Source organism: Myotis yumanensis, unplaced genomic scaffold, assembly GCF_028538775.1.
Source record: "Myotis yumanensis isolate MYYU_CA2020_CCGP unplaced genomic scaffold, mMyoYum1.0.hap1 SCAF_15, whole genome shotgun sequence".
Taxonomy (NCBI): Eukaryota; Metazoa; Chordata; class Mammalia; order Chiroptera; family Vespertilionidae; genus Myotis; species Myotis yumanensis.
The window spans coordinates 54,134,141-54,149,678 of record NW_027223766.1 but is presented as its reverse complement, the minus strand read 5'-3'; the positions used below and the strand labels follow the sequence as shown (position 1 = coordinate 54,149,678).

At 63.5% G+C, this 15,538-nt stretch overlaps 3 protein-coding genes across 4 annotated transcripts; 2 read left to right on the top strand and 1 right to left on the bottom strand.

Moving 5' to 3' along the window:
- Positions 1 to 1,838: 1,838 nt before the first annotated feature.
- Positions 1,839 to 4,489, bottom strand: SLC52A2 (solute carrier family 52 member 2). Of its 2 annotated transcripts, none has more exons than XM_070392607.1 (5): positions 4,162 to 4,489; positions 3,601 to 3,836; positions 2,631 to 3,504; positions 2,412 to 2,535; positions 1,839 to 2,313 (listed from the first exon to the last, which is right to left on the bottom strand). In XM_070392607.1, exons 2-5 carry the CDS (start codon positions 3,728 to 3,730, stop codon positions 2,101 to 2,103), a joined length of 1,341 nt encoding a protein of 446 aa, XP_070248708.1. In that variant the 5' UTR covers positions 3,731 to 3,836; positions 4,162 to 4,489; the 3' UTR covers positions 1,839 to 2,100. The 2 variants fall into 2 exon arrangements, with proteins under 2 accessions (XP_070248708.1, XP_070248709.1); XM_070392608.1 differs by having other exon boundaries at positions 3,601 to 3,832.
- An 86-nt stretch (positions 4,490 to 4,575) lies between these two features.
- Positions 4,576 to 7,592, top strand: FBXL6 (F-box and leucine rich repeat protein 6). The gene is made up of 9 exons (XM_070392594.1): positions 4,576 to 5,033; positions 5,279 to 5,437; positions 5,596 to 5,659; positions 5,960 to 6,091; positions 6,166 to 6,273; positions 6,361 to 6,474; positions 6,543 to 6,774; positions 6,861 to 7,107; positions 7,371 to 7,592. Exons 1-9 carry the CDS (start codon positions 4,624 to 4,626, stop codon positions 7,519 to 7,521), a joined length of 1,617 nt encoding a protein of 538 aa, XP_070248695.1. The 5' UTR covers positions 4,576 to 4,623; the 3' UTR covers positions 7,522 to 7,592.
- Positions 7,593 to 7,822: 230 nt separating this feature from the next.
- Positions 7,823 to 9,595, top strand: TMEM249 (transmembrane protein 249). The gene is made up of 6 exons (XM_070392113.1): positions 7,823 to 7,852; positions 8,269 to 8,422; positions 8,554 to 8,648; positions 8,738 to 8,933; positions 9,059 to 9,144; positions 9,392 to 9,595. The coding sequence occupies exons 1-6, from the start codon at positions 7,823 to 7,825 to the stop codon at positions 9,569 to 9,571; spliced, it is 741 nt and encodes a 246-aa protein (XP_070248214.1). The 3' UTR covers positions 9,572 to 9,595.
- Positions 9,596 to 15,538: the final 5,943 nt, after the last annotated feature.

Below are 15,538 nucleotides of genomic sequence, written 5' to 3'. Positions count from 1 at the left end.
CCATCTTTAGTCAGTCGCCGGAGCAGGAGCCCTGTCCTGGGACTCACCGCAGCCCCAGCTGCAGTGGCCATTCGGGAAAGGAGGTGCCCGTCCAGGCCCTGAATGCTGGTCTGGTTTTGAGGAACTGAAGGGCCTGCTCCTGCTGGTGGAAGGACAGCAGTGGCCCTGGTGGCTCAGGATCCACTGTCCCCCAGGGGGCTGCCCTCCAGGGTCTCCTTCTAATGCCCCAGCCCCAGGCCTGAGGGGCTTTTGGGCAGAGCTGGGAGCTTCAGAGCCGCTGACACCTGCTGTCCAGCTGGAGGTTTGTGTTCTGGGACAGGCACTGGGGCAGGGCCCAGCTCTGAAGGTCCTGGCACGGGGGCTGCCCTGCCTCCCTGGCCGCGGACCTTGGCTCTGGGCAGCCACGAGGAATGGATATGTCAGGTGGCTCTCAGGACTTGGCCCTGCAGCGTCTCCTCCCCTTGGTATTTTGGCCCCTGTCCTGTTTCCTATGGGCACTGACCCATGACCGGAAGGCCCTGCAGACTTCAAAGGGCGGTGGCTTCCTCAAACCCCCACCTCCAGCTCCAGGGAAGCAGGAGAGGGGTGCTGGTGGTGTGAGGCCCCTATCTTCCTCCCCCCTAAATCTTCACTCACCACCACCAAAGCCCCCGCCTCCCAAAGGCCAGCAGCCAGGCATGTGCCCCTGATCCACCCCGGAAGGAAGGCTGGGGCCTGGCAGGTGGCCTCCTGCCCTTAGGGCTGGGCTGTGTCTGAGCCACTTGGGAACTCCGGACCAGAGGCTCCACCGTCCAGGCATGGGGCCCCTCCCTCCCACAGGGAGGCCCTCATGCTCAGCTGGTCCTGCCAAGGCGGGTGGCGGTTGAAGGGGATGAGGGAGGGGGCAGCTGAGGCCCTCAGAGGCCCCCACACAGGCTGAGTCAAGGAGCTGTATCTCCCAGCACCCACTCCCCGCGCGCCTAGTGGCTGCAGGGCTCCTTGCAGAGGTGGGCCCTCGTCTGTCCTGCGCCCCCCTCCCCCCCATCCCCCCCTCCTCCCCCGCAGCCCCATCAGCACACCCTCTGCAACCCCTGCAAGCCCTCTGTCCTGGCTCAGGCGCTCACGCCAGCCGGTGGGAGAACTGCCTAGTCCCGGACAGACCGCGTCTGGTACAGAGATCCCACCCCTGCAGGTGCGCTGATCAGGAAGGAGGTGATGCCGGTCCGCCTGAATACTAAGGCGCTGGGGGCCTTTGATCACAGAAGGAGCCAGAAACTGGAGGCTGGTGGCTCGGGGGAGGGGTCAGTGCTCTTGAGCAGAAAGGTCCCGACTGGCGGGAGCCTTACACCAAGGCCTCAGAAGTCCGACGCACTGAGCCCCTCCTGTGCCTGGACCTTGAACAAAGCCCTGGCGTCAAACCCCCGAGCAGCGGGCGAGGGGGCCACGCCCAGGTCACAAAGCAGGGACAGCCCATCCTGTCCATTGTGCCCGGCTGGCTCGGCCACCACAGGCCTGCAGATGCTTGTGGAGCAGCGGCCCAGCTGGGAAGAGGCCCCGCCATGTAGCTGCGATCCCAGCGGGCTGACACTGGTGGGCACCACGCTGCCTGTGTGGGTCCTTGGCCCAGACTCCAGGCCCTGGAAGCTGGCCTTTGCCCTCCCTCTGGGCAGTTCTCAGGGGGCCGGGGGAGTCCAAGAAGCAAGGTGTCGGGGGCAGGAGTCCTGGCTCAGAGGCCATAACCCCAGGAATATGAGAACAGCGTGGGGGTGGCAGGCACCGAGGAACAGCCAGACCATGACTGTGGCCGGGGGAAGTCTGTCTGCACAGAACAAGGTGCTCCTGGGGTTAACAAGTCTGACTCAGAAAAAAAAATGCTTTACTGTGCAAACCCCACACAGGGCCCAGGCCCAAGCCCCGTCCACGGCGCCAGTCGGGACCTGACTTGGGCCTGCTCTGTGGTCCCCAGCCTGGCCTGAGGTGCCAGGCTCTCCTGTGGAGTGTGCAGGTGTCCATGCTCATGCCCGGCGTGGGGAGGGCCTCCCTGGACCGTGGGCATCAGGCACAGTGGCAGCCCCAGCCTGAGCACAGGTGGGATGGAGTGAGAGCCCCACCTGCCCAGCTTCAGGGTCCACACAGGTCCACACAGTCCTTCCCGCTGCGGAACACGTGGTAGATGCTGGTCGGAGGGAACATGGCGACAGCACCAAGCAGGGAGCCCACCTGGATGGCCACACCGACTGCCAGCAACGCTGGCCGCCCGCCCCCATGCAGCAGGGAGCTGGCAGCCACCTTCACATAGGAGAACAGCCCCAGACACAGCACCCACGACAGCACCTAGGGTGAGACACAGCAGCAGACTGAGCACAGATGCCTCCGGCTCGGGGCAAACCTCCCGCTGCCACCCTCTTTGCTCCAGTGTCCCGTGCGCTTACCACAAGGACTGTCCCTGCAGTCGTGCCCACGAGGGGTGGGCAGGGGCTCAGGATGGCCAGCGCCATCAGGTAGCCCCCAAAGAGCAGGCCCAGCAGAGAGAAACCGCCCAGCCCGGCCAGAGACCTGCCAGGGGTAAGCAGGAAGTCAGGACTGGCTGTTCCTGGCCGGGGTTCCCATCCCGAGGTTCCAACCCCAGTGGCTTAAGGCCCCTTGTGCACCTGCACAGCACGCCCATGGCCAGGAAGCAGGCGAGGGGGTTGGCGGCACTGCCCAGCACCGCGGCCAGGTGGTAGGCCAGGCGCCCATAGGGCAAACAGGAGAAGCTCTGCACAGCTGGCAACACGCCATTGGTCAGTGCATTGGTGACGGCCAGCAGGCCCAGCAGGCAGGCACTGCGGGCAGAGAGCAGTCGTTGGGCCTCAGGGTCTCGGCCGGGCGTGGTGCCTGCCACCTGGAAAGGTGGCTCCTGCAGTGGTGAGGCCTCTCCCTCCGCCTCCTCCTCCACTCCTGGGGCTCCCACCCGACAGCCAGGCCCCAGGCCATCTGTGGGCATGGACGGTGGTAACGGCAGCAGCAGCAGAAGACCCTGGAAGGCGGCAGCCGAAATGACCAGAAGGGCAGCCAGCGTCCAGAAGAAGGTGCTGGCGGAAAAACGCTCCGGGAAGTAGTGGGGAGGCCCTGGGGTGCCGTTGGTGGGGGCTGGTGGGCACTGGAGGCGGCCCACCCCCTGCGCGAGGGCCAGCACGCAGGGCAGCAGGGCACTCAGGCCCTGACCCAGGAAGAAGGACCGTAGAAAGGGAGGCGGCAGGTGGCTCAGGAAGGGCAGGAAAGTGACGTTAGAGGCACAGCAGGCCAGCGCCAGCACCAAGGCCAGCGTCAGGAAGGCCACGGAGTGATCCTGCCCGGCCACGGGGGCCACCTGCTGCCACAGGGGGGCCAGCAGGGCAGTGCCCGCCACACTCAGTGCCTGCACCACCTGGATGGGGGCCCGCTCGCCCTTGCCTGGGGCCAGTCGTCTCCACAGCGTCACCACCAGCAGCCCCAGGTTCCCCAGCGCCACCAGCACAGAGAGGTACGAGGGGAGGCTCCAACCTGCCGGGAAGGGAGGGGCCACATCAGAGGCAACGCGGCTGCAGCCGGGCTCCCCGGCCGCCGGGCCCGGGCTTCTTGCCTGCAACTCTCACTCACCCTCCGGGAGGTCTTTCACCACCACGGGCAGCTCCACCCAGATCCCGTTCACGGCAGCCCAGGAGCCCATGCCGAAGAGGGCTACCAACAGGTGGGTCAGCACCAGACGGCCGAGTGGGGGCGCTGCCATTCGCCAAGGCTGGGCCCCCAGGACAGGGCACAGGTCAGCTCCTCTTGCCCCACCTCGGTCCAAAGAAGGCGCGTCCACTCTTCTGGAAACTGCAGACCTTTTCTAGCTTGAAGGAAACAGACGCAAATTCGGGATCACAAGGAAGAGACGCAGGTGTCAGAAGAGGGTCAGACGGCCAACACCGGGAAAAGTGGAGGGTGCCCGGGGAGGGGAGGGGGCGGGGGAGGCGGAGGAGGCGGAGGAGGGTCCAAAATAGATCCAGTAGCCCCTGCCTCCGGGCCAGGACCCCGACACAGCAAGGCTGGCAGGTGGGGAAGCGGGAAGCCCGGCCCCCGGTGCCAGGGAGGCCCCGCCAGAGGATGACCAAGAGGGAGCTGACCACCCCCCAGAACAGACGTGGGGACAGGGCCCCTCTCAGGCGCCACGCTCACCTTCGCAGCTTGGCGCCACCTGGGAGTGCCGAGCTGTCCGCGGCCCCGAGCCTGAGCCCGGCGGGGACCTGAGGGGCGTGGCCGCGACGGGCCCCGCCTCCTGCGTCGGGTGGCGGCGGACAGCAGCCGGGGCGCCCGGGTCCTCGCGCCTCCCGGTCCAGCGCCCGAGAGATCCCCGACCCGGCGGCCGGCCTCCCGCCACGCGACCTGCAGTCCAGGACCGTGGTTCCAGCCCAGAGCCGGTGGGGCCGGGGATGTGGCCGGGACAGAGCGGAGACCCCCACCTCCCCGGCCCGGACACGGTTAAATCCCGGCCTGCCTGCCCCACCGGAAGCCCCACCCCGGAAGTAGGCACGGAGTCGCCGGAGAGATGACAGGCCCCTCCCCGGACACGCCCCTTCCGCCGTCGGGCTCCGTTGCTTCCGCTCCACTGGAGCAGTCGGTGGAGCTCCGCGGGTACCCATGGCTCCTGGGGGCGCCCGGCGGGTCCGGAGAGCCCGGCGCCGGGTGCGGGGCGCGCCAGCGGCCGGGGAGCGGGCCCGCTCGGCCGAGGACTGGTGGTGGGACCGGCTGGCGCCGAGCGGCTCCGGGTTCCACCTGCTGCAGGCCGACAGCATGCTGCTCGTGCTGCCCGGCGCCGGGCCCGCTCGCGCTCGCGTGCATCGCCGCGCCGCCCGCCGCGCCCAGCCGCTGCCGCCCCCCGGGGCCCGCGCCGCAGGGGCCAAGGCCAGGCACCGACCCGCACCCGCAGCCGCGCCCGCGCCGCCGCCAGGGCCCGACCCCGGCTGGGGCGACCGCATCCCCTTGGAGATCCTGCTGCAGATTTTCGGGCTGCGGGTGGCGGCCGACGGGCCCATGCCCTTCCTCGGCAGGTACCTCGGGTCCGTCGAGCGCTGCGGACCTGTTGCCCCCGCGTGGGGGGCAGAGGCGGGGCAGAAGCCGCGCGCGTCTGAGCGGACACAGGGCGCCCGAGAGGCCGGTCCCTCCTGGGGTCCGTTTAGAGCCCCACGAGCCGGACTTCGAGCTGAAGTGTCCGCCGCGTTGTAAGAGTTGCGGCAGCCGGTGCGACGGCATTGGCCACCAAAGGCGCGGCCCTTCAGCAGAGGGTTTCTTCCAGGGCCGCACGCGTGTGCCGCCGCTGGCACGAGGCCGCCTCCCAGCCCGCGCTCTGGCACACCGTGACCCTGTCGCCCCCGCTGGCCGGCCGATCCACCAAAGGCGGGGCCAAGGCCGAGAAGAAGCTCCTCGCTTCGCTGGAGTGGCTTATGCCCAACCGGTGGGGCACCCCCTCTTTTCCTCATCCGCTCCCTCTACCTGTGTTGTGTGGAAAGTCCCAGGCCCCTCCCTGTGTCCCTGCACCAAGGCGAGGGGCGGGAGGACCCTGAAAAAGGCAGCGTGGGAGCCTTTGCAGCTCCGCCTCTGCTGTCCCCCCAGGTTCTCGCAGCTCCAGAGGCTGACCCTCATCCACTGGAAGTCCCAGGTACACCCCGTGCTGAAGGTGAGTGCTGGAGGCTGCCCTGCAGCCAGCTGTGAACCTCTGGGGTTGCCCATGACTTCCAGGGAGCCGGCCAGGCACCAGGGGGCCCAACACTGGCCCAGGGGGATACCTGCCTGGTCCGCCTTCCCTCTTGTCTCCTCCTGCAGGGAGGTGTCAGAGGTAGGAGCCCCCAGGTGGGCCTGGCCTGGGCAGAAAGGAGGCCGTAGCCGAGGCGGCAGAGTGGTGCCGGTCACTGGTTTCTTTCTCTCGCTGATCGTAGCCTGCCCTCCCCCAATCCCGCGGGGTCTCTGTCCTCTGCAGCTGGTCAGTGAGTCCTGTCCTCGGCTCACCTTTCTCAAGCTCTCCGACTGCCACGGTGTGACTTCGGACACGCTGGTCATGCTGGCCAGAGCCTGCCCCCAGCTCCACAGCCTGGACCTTCAGCACTCCATGGTGAGCCCTGTGTCCCCAGGGGCCCCGAAGAAGCCCAGGCCACAGTGACAGGCACCCCTGTGCTGGGTCCTCAGGTGGAGTCCACAGCTGTGGTGAACTTCTTGGAGGAGGTGGGGCCTCGAATGCGCAAGCTGTGGCTGACCTACGGCTCCCAGACCACTGCCATCTTGGGCGCCCTGCTGGTAGGTTGGCGATAGGCAGGAGCTGAGTTGGTGCCGAGCCAGGGACTGCCAGGCCACTGACCCCCTGGACACCCCCCACTTCTGCAGGGCAGCTGCTGCCCCCAGCTCCAGCTCCTGGAGGTGAGCACGGGTATTCACCGAAACAACACTCCCCTCCAGCTGCCCGTGGAGGCCCTGCAGAGAGGCTGCCCCCAGCTGCAGGTACCCGACGCCCCACCTCTCCCATCTGGCATGCCCCTCCCCACCTGCAGCCTGGGCCTTGCTCCCAGGTGCTGCGGCTGCTGAACCTGATATGGCTGCCCAAACCATCGGGGCGAGCGGCGATTCCTGGCCCCGGCTTCCCCCGCCTCGAGGAGCTCTGCCTTGCCGGCTCCACATGCAACTTTGTGAGCAACGAGGCTCTGAGCCGCCTGCTCCGAGGTTCCCCTGGGCTGCGCCTGCTGGATCTTCGAGGCTGCGCCCGTGTCACACCCGTCGGCCTGTATGACCTACCGTGTCAGGGTCAGCTCCCCTGGGTGGCGGCAGGGCAGGTGTGATGTGGGGCCCTTGCCCACCCCACAGCTCATGCCCACCCCTCTCGCCTGCAGAGTTGGAGCAGCTGCACCTGGGCCTGTATGGCATGTCAGATCGGCTGACTCTAGCCAAGGAGGGCAGCCCCCTGTTGACCCATAAGTGGTGCCACACTCTGCGGGAACTGGACTTGAGTGGCCAGGGCTTCAGTGAGAAGGACTTGGAGCAGGCCCTCGCCGCCTTCTCAGGCCCCCCTGGGGGCTCACCCCCAGCCCTGTGCTCCCTTAACCTCAGGGGCACCCGGGTCACACCAAGCACAGTCAGGTCAGCACCCCCTCCCCCTGCCCCTTGGAGCCAGGACGGCATGCCTCCTGTCCTGCCTGGCTTGCCAGTTCCAGGGTCTGAAAGGGGAGCATATACTGGCAAAGCCCCTACTTGGAGTCGGGCTCGGGGACACCAAGAGAACTGGAATTGGGATTCGGTGGCTTGGGTGGCAGAGCCAGCTGTGGTGCATGGGCTCCCCAGCCTGGCCGGGGTCTCCTGGGAGCCAGTGGCTCAGTGCCCCATGGCCTACCTTGCTCCCACAGCTCTGTGATCAGCAGCTGCCCAGGCCTGCTGTACCTCAACCTGGAGTCCTGCCGCTGCCTTCCCCGGGGCCTGAAGCGGGCCTACCGGGGCCCAGAGGAGGTCCAGTGGTGCCTGGAGCAGCTGCTCACCTGCCCCCCTGCCCCCAGCTAGGCCGCCTGGCCCTGCACCCTTTTCCAGTTTTGGATGTTGGAGCATTTTGTTACAATAAACATTTTAAGAACCGTGTGGTCTTTGGTTTGGGGTGGGAGTGGTCAGGGCTTATACCTGAGGGAACCACTTGAGGCTAGAGCTGGCCGGGGGTCTGGCTTTTTTGGGGGGGTGGTCTCCCAGGATGCTGAATCTGCCTGTGGCTGTGCCTTGGACTGGAATCCTGGGTTAAGTGTGTGTCCCACCCTCGGAGATGCCGCACTGAGCTGCCCTCGGTGGTGAGGCTCTGGCCTGGGCAGGCGTGATGCAGGGGACGGCCCTGCTCAGCTATGGGGTTTGGTGTGGGTTGCCTGCCTACAGATTTCTGTCCATCTTAGACCTGGGTTGTCTCACCACCCCATCCCTCAGGAAAGGTTTTGAACCAGGTTGTACAGGAGCCTCCCACAGGTGGGGTGGGCCTGTGAGTGCCCACAGCAGGGACCTGGCCAGGGGACTCTCCTGAAAAGGGGTGGTCAACAATACAGACCCTTCTAGAACCCAGCACCCCAAGCTTCTAGAACCCAAGCGCACCCCGCAGCCCAGCCTAGACTGCCACCTGGGGTCTCCCCTGCCGATCCTCTGAGCGCTCCAGATCCCTCCTCACTGCAGCCCTGGCAACTTTATTCCCGGTGCCAGTAGGACTGGGGGGAGCGGGGGAGGGGGGGGGGCCGGCAGAAGAGCTGCCCAGCTGACCGCTTATGCCTGACCCAGGCCCAGGTCTCCGATGACCTCATCATCAGCCTTCCCACTCCCCCCGGCAAGCGCTTCCAGCTCTGGGACCTCGGGCTCTTCCGCAGCGAGCGCCAGTTTGCCAGGCGCCTCCTGAACAACAGCTTCTACCCATTCACGCAGCAGCAGCCCAACGGTGCGGTGCGGTGCGCACGGCCAGGCCGGGTGGGCGGGGCGGTGACCCGAGTGGGGCGGAGCCAGGACGCAGGGGCGAGCCGGTGCCGGGAACGCGCCACCCGGGTCTCACGCACCTGTCTCCCCGCGCAGTCTTCGAGTTCGAGTACTACCTGGACACGCTGTGGAAGGGGGCGCTGCTCCTCCTCGTCTGCCTCATCCTCATCAGCTCTGGCCTCGTGAGCCAGGTCAGCTCCCGGCCCCGCACCCCCCCGCACCCCCGGCCGCCTCCCGGCGCCGCGCCCCGCCCCGCGCGCTCAGAGGCTCCCGCCCGCAGGTGCGGAATCAGGAGACGTGGGGCTTCCCCGCGTACGGCGTGGGCGTGGGGCTGTGGCTCCTGGTCTCGTCGCTGCCGCGCCGCCGCCTGGTGCTGAACCACGTGCTCGGCACCTACCACTTCTCCATCCAGGGCCGCAGCGTGTGCCAGGGCCCCATCCACCGGGTCTACGTGCGCCTGGCCATCAGCTCGGACGGTGACGAGGGGACGGGGCGGGCGAGGGGGTGCGGGACGGGCGGCCGCTGGGAGCGGGCGGGGCGGGCCGGCCCGCGGGTTCCCTGAGCCCCGCCCCGGCCTCGGGCTGAGCCGCGCCCTCCCCAGCCCGCGGAAGGTGCTTCTTCCAGCTGGTTCTGTGCGGCCACAAGCTGGAGCCGCTGATCCTCGTGCAGCTGTCCGAGCGCTACGAGGTGGGTCCCGCCCGGCCCCGGCCTGTCCTCTCTCCCCCTCGCTCCACGCGACGCTGACCACGGCCTCGGTCTTCCGATGGCGCCATTTCCCAGGCGGTCGTCGGCCTGGCCTGTGCGCTGCAGCGGGCGGCGGGGAGGGCGCTGGGGCTGACCACCAGGCTGGACCTGCGGCCTGGCCAGGGGGGTGGCGGCCGCGGGGCCGCTCCTGCCGCTGCGAGAGCTGAGCACCGCCCGCTCGCTCCCCCAGCAAATGGAATTCCTGGGCCGGCACATCGCCCGGCAGCTCAACATTAACTACTTCGACTTCCAGACCACCTCCTACCGACACGTGATCCGCCACTGGCCGCTGGGGGTCACCTTAAGCCCAGGCGGCGAGCTGCAAAGCTTACACCCCCGCAGGGACACTCAGTTAGACCTGGACGTGTGACCTCCACCTCCTGCACCGCGAACATGCCCCTCCCCCCCCTCCTCCCCCCCCCCCCAATAAAGCTGCCACCTGCTTCTCGGGGTCCTTTTCTCTGTGGGGGAGGCTCCCCCTCTGCGTCTTCTAGTGCGCACCTCCCAGGGCCTCCAGGCTGCTGTCAGCCAGCAATGCCTCTGGGTTGAAAGGTGGGGGTGGCCCAGCCCGTGTGGCTCAGTGGTTGAGTATCGACCTGTGAACCAGGAGGTCAGGGTTCCATTCGAGGTCAGGGCACATGCCCAGTTGCGGGCTTGATCCCCAGTGTGGAGTGTGCAAGAGGCAGCTGATCCATGATTCTCTCTCATCATTGATGTTTCTATCTTTCCCTCCCCTTTTCTCTCTGAAATCAGTAATTAAAAAAAAAAAAAAAAAAAAAGGTGGGGGCAGCGGTGGGAGCGAAGTGGAGGAGTGGCCAGAATCTAGGAGGTGGGCCTGTCCTCAGGCGGTGTGGACATACTGCCCCTCTTGGGCAGCGGCCTGAACTGGCCTCAGGTGCTGACCCATGAGTAGAATCCAGGAGTCGGATGGATGGGTGCCATCTGGGTCAGGTGCCTGCTCCTGGTCCAATTGGCAACGGGATGGGGCACGGCCGCAGGTCCAAGCCCTGTGCCCGGAGGTAGACAGCCCCAACGCGCCTGCCGCAGAGCTGGAGGCCAGGGGTTGCCACCTGCTGGGGTGGGACCGCGTGTGTGTGTCTGCTGGGACCCCAGGCCAGGTTCCCTGGTCCAGTGGGTGTTTCTGCCTCCCCGGTGCTGAGAATAGAAAAGGCTGTGGGCCACGGGCACCCAGGAGGAGTGGTGCCTGGCACTGTCCACCTGGTTCTCTGGGTAAGCATTCTCCCTCACGGCTGTGCTGGGGACCCAGGCTTTGTGAACTGTGTCTAGCGAAGTGTCCCTGGAACCAGGACCAGCTGCACAATGTGCAGGGCCCCATGCAAAGTGCAGGTGCGGAGCCCGCTGTTCCACAGTTAAGCATTTCCATGAGACTGGCTGGGCCGGGGTGTGCAGTGGGTGGTGTGTGCCGTCCCTGCCCTGGGAGGTTGCGAGTTTGATTCCTGTAGGGAACGTGCAGGAGGCAGCCTACAGATGTTTCAGTCTCACATCGATGTTTCTCTCTCCCACTCCCTTCCTCTCTCTAAAAAAAAAATCAATTTAAAAACGGGGAGGGGGGGGGCCTAACCGGTTTGGCTCAGTGGATAGAGCGTCGGCCTGCAGACTCGAGGGTCCCAGGTTTGAATCCAGTCAAGGGCATGTGCCTTGGCTGCGGGCACATCCCCAGTGGGGGACGTGCAGGAGGCAGCTGATCGATGTTTCTTGCTCATCGATGTTTCTAACTCTCTGTCCCTCTCCCTTCCTCTCTGTAAAAAAATCAATAAAATATATTTAACAAATAAAAACCGGGGGGGGGGGGGGACCTTGAGTGTGGGCTGGATTTAGTGACTGACTTCCAAAGAATAGAGCAGCAATGCCTGGCCGGCGTGGCTCAGTGGTTGAGCAAAGACCTATGAACCAGGAGGTCCCGGTTCGATTCCCAGTCAGGGCACATGCTTAGGTTGTGGGCTCGATCCCCAGTGTGGCGTGTGCAGGAGGCAGCTGGTCGGTGTTTCTCTCTCATCCATGTTTCTAACTCTATCCATCTCCCTTCCTCTCTGTAAAATCTATTTAAAAATATAAAAATAAATAAAGTGACTTCCCTGATGTTCTATCTCTCAACATCCTTTAATTTAAAAAAAATCAGCACACCAGTTGAAAATTGCTGGAAGAGAGCAGAGAAAAAGAAAAAAAATGTACTTTTATAGTAGAAACACTTGGCAGCCACCATCTTAACCACCTGACTGAGGTAGCATCACCAGTGGTGGCTCGCTCAGGAGGACCAGCCCTCTGCTGGGATGCAATGACCACCTCACCTCTGTCTCCTCTCCCAACCCAGACCCTCGGCTAATCACAGGACATCAGACACACCCCAACTGAGGGCCATTCTACAAAACTGACCAGTGCCCCTCAAAATGGCCAAGGTCATGAAAAAGAAGGAAGACGAAGAACCGGAGCTCAGGAGACTGAGGAGACACACCCCTGAGTGCCATGTGGCCCCTTCAGAGCCACTCACTGGTGCCCTTCTAGCGCCCCTCCCGGCCTCTGTGCTGTCTAGCTCTACATTCACTCCTACATTCGTTATAAATCCCAAAGTCTCTGCGTGTCGCCGCTGTGTTACAGCTTCTGTACTTTCCTTCTTTTCTTCTGCCTGTGCAACTTGTGGCGTAGGTCACCTGGCGATGAGTTCTTTCAGCTTCGGTCTGTCTGAAAAGTCCATGTGACCCCATCTCTTTTTTAAAATAGTTTATTGACTTGGAGAGAGAGGGAGAGGGAGAGAGAGGGAAACAGATGTGAGAGTGCAACATGGATTGGCTGCCTCCCATCGAGGATCGAGCCTGCAACCGGGCACATGCCCTTGACCAGGAATCGAACCAGCAGCGTCCTAGTGCATGGAAAGATGCCCCACCAACTGAGCCACACCAGCCCGGGTGCCCCCATCTTTTTAAAAATTTTATTGATGGATTGATTTCAGAGAGGAGGAAGGGGGAGAGAGACTGATTTTGTTGTTCCCCTTATTTGCATTCATTGGTTGATTCTGGTCTGTGCCCTGACTAGGGGTCAAGCCCAGATCCTTGGCTTATCGGGTCAAAGCTCCAACCAACTGCGCCATCTGGCAGGGCCTGACTCTGTTTCGATTGCTGACTCGTGTCCTCGTTTCCAGTCGTTCTCCTGGCGCCGTGAGAGCCTGGTGACTTTTCACGGGGGGCCCAACGTGGACTTGACACTGTTGGGCTCCAGATGGTGGTGTCTTTCTACGAATGGAAGGCACCTGCGGTTGGCTCTGCAGCTCAGTTTGCTTGGAAACAGTGTGAGCCCATCGGGCCTTGCTTCAAGCTTTGCTAGGAGGTCTCAGAGTGTGGTTTTTGTTTCGTGTGAGCTTCCCGCTCAGTGAAGAAAACCCTTGTAAGTGCTCACCTGTCGGCGATGAGCTCCCCAGCCTGTGGGAGCTCCAGGGCTGTTCCTGCTCACCCTGTCAGGTGGTTCTTTCCCCAGACTCTCCTCACACACCCCTCCCCTCTGGCCCAGGGCGCACGCGCGCGCGCGCGCACACACACACACACACACACACACACACACACCACGGTGGCCTCAGGACCTTTGCACAGGTGTTTCCCTCCAGTACTGTGGAGTCTCAGCACCCTCCATGCCTGTCTCCACCCCAGGTCCGGCTTCTCCTGTTTCATCATCCAAGCCATCACTGTCCACTCTTTGTCCTGGGCTGGACTGTGCCCTCGAGGAGCACCTGCTGCCCTGGCCCTGAACAAGCACTGCAGAGCACAGGGTGTTCAGTACAGGGTTGTATGGTGGCGGCAGAAATGAGTCCAGGCATGCCCACACCTCCCAGTTCTTGTTAACAGCACCTGCACCAGCCCCAGCTTGTCCCTGGCAAAGCCCAGCGACAGGCCCGGCTGTGGCCCGGAGGGGGGGCCTCCGGCACCGGGGCAATGATTTTGAATCCTGATCTGCATGCAGGTGGGGAGGGGCTGCACAGAACCCCGAGTCCCGTTTCACAGATGGTTCTTCTGGGGCCGGCTTCAAGGAAAAGAAGATGCTGAGTGCTGGGTTTGAGATCGAACAATGAAGCTCTGGGCTCTTTAGCAAGTCCCTGAGCCTCTCCTTTCACTTTTTAAATATATACATTTTTATTGATTTCAGAGAAAAGGAAGAGGGAGAGATAGAAACATCAATGCTGAGAGAGAATTGCTGATTGGCTGCCTCCTGCACGCCCCCTACTGGGGATGGAGCCCACAACGCGGGCATGTGCCCTTGACCACAATTGAACACAGGACCCTTCAGTCCACAGGCCGCCACTCTACCCACTGAGGCAAACCAGCTAGGGCTGAGCCTGTCTTTCCTTACCTGAGTATTGGTGGTAAAAATTCCTGCTACATTCCTTAATTAAAAATGCACACTGTGGCCCTAACCGGTTGGGCTCAGTGGATAGAGCGTCAGCCTGCAGACTGAAAGGTCCCAGGTTTGATTCCGGTCAAGAGCATGTACATCCCCAGTAGGAGGTGTGCAGGAGGCAGCTGATCAATGTTTCTAACTCTCCATCCCTATCCCTTCCTCTCTGTAAAAAATCAATAAAATATATATTTTTTAAAAATGCACACTGTGTGTAGGCAACTATATTACCTCCAAGATCTGCCAGAATCAGCAGATGCAGGGCTGCCCGTCCATGTGGCACCCAGGACACCAGGACTTCCAGGAAGGCGAGACACCCCATCACGCATTCTGTGTCAGAGAAAAGGCTGGGGTCAGGGGGTGTTGAGGTGTCAAAGAGCCAGGCCAAAGGAGGCTCCTAGCCAAGGGAGGACCAGGAAGCCAGGGAGGGAGCTATCCAGGGGCGGGCCCTCCAGGCTGGGCTGGGCAGAGCCCCACAGGCAGAAGGAGGTTGGAAGGTGACCCTAGGGTCCACAGTGGGCACACACAGGCTTACCGGCTCTGTTGGAGCAGGATGCTGGGGACACATACTCAGAGTCTCTCCCTTCAATATGTATTTTTAAAATTGATTTCGAAGAGGGAGGGAGAGAGAGAGAGAGAGCTAGAAACATCAATGATGAGAATCATTGATCGGCTGCCTCCTGCACACCCCACACTGGGGATCGAGCCTGCAACCCGGGCATGTGCCCTGACCTGGAATCGAGCGGTGACCTCCTGGGTCATAGGTCAACACTGAATCACTGAGCCAGGCCAGAGTCTCTCCCTCAAAGCCTAGCCTTTCAGCAACAGGGGGCCTGCCCTGGACTGCAGGTGGCACACCCAGAAGCGGAGGGACATAAGACCAACACTGCATCCCTCCCATCCCACAGGGAGAAGGGGCCGGGCCCAGCGGCACCCGGACTGGGGAACAGTCCCTGAGGCCGGAGGCTCGGTGGGTGGCCAAGCACAGCTGGTGTGTCCAGGGCACTGGAGTGTCCTGCAACCAGGCTGGGTCCGTGGGGGCATCCAGGAGGTGCCTGGGGAACCCATCTCCTCTCCTGCAACAAAGCCCCTCTCCCCTGGGTCTCCTGCTCTCAGAGGGCGAGGCTCGGGGTGGCCTCCCGGGCGGCGGGCTGAAACTTTCCCAAGTGTAAGCGTCAGCCGGCCGTGGCCCACGAGGCTCAGTGGTTGAGCCTGGACCAGGAAACGAGGTGTCCTGTTGGATTCCCGGTCAGGGCACATGCCCAGGTTGCAGGCTCCATCCCCAGGACAGGGAGTGCAGGAAGCAGCTGATCAATGATACTCCCTCATTGATGTTTCTATCTCTCTCTCCCTCTCTCTCTAAAAATCAATGAAAACATACTTGAAAAAATGTAAGAATCACCAACTGTCCCTTCCCAGCCTCTCCTTGCTGGATCCTAGGACTGGGGCACGGGGACGGGGGGGACGGGGGGGGGGTGTCAAGGCGAGGAGGCCCAAGTAATTGAGCCCGACGCGTGTGCGCTCCACACCCAGGTGGCTCCGTATTGATGACCAGGGCCTGGGCCCAGCTGCCCTCCTCGCATGGAGAGCCCCCCCCCCCCCCGCCCCATCCCGGAGGAGCTAGAACCAGGGCCCGCACAGGGTCCTCTGGGGAGCACTGGCCGCGGGACCCATGTGTGGGAGCTCTGACGCCTCCTCTTCCCAGAGGGTTGGAGGCCGCGGGCGTGGGGACTTGGACTGAGAGTCAGGGACGTGCACAGCGAGCGGAGGCAGAAACCCAAACCGGGGGAGAGCGAAGGTCGATCAAAAAGAGGTGACGAGGGAGGGACAAAGGACAGGGACCCCGCGGCAGGAGGACTGGGGTCGGGGATGCAGCTGGGATGGAGGCAGATCGTCGCGAGGAGGCTGGGCGCGCGGGGAGAGGGGCTGAGCAGGG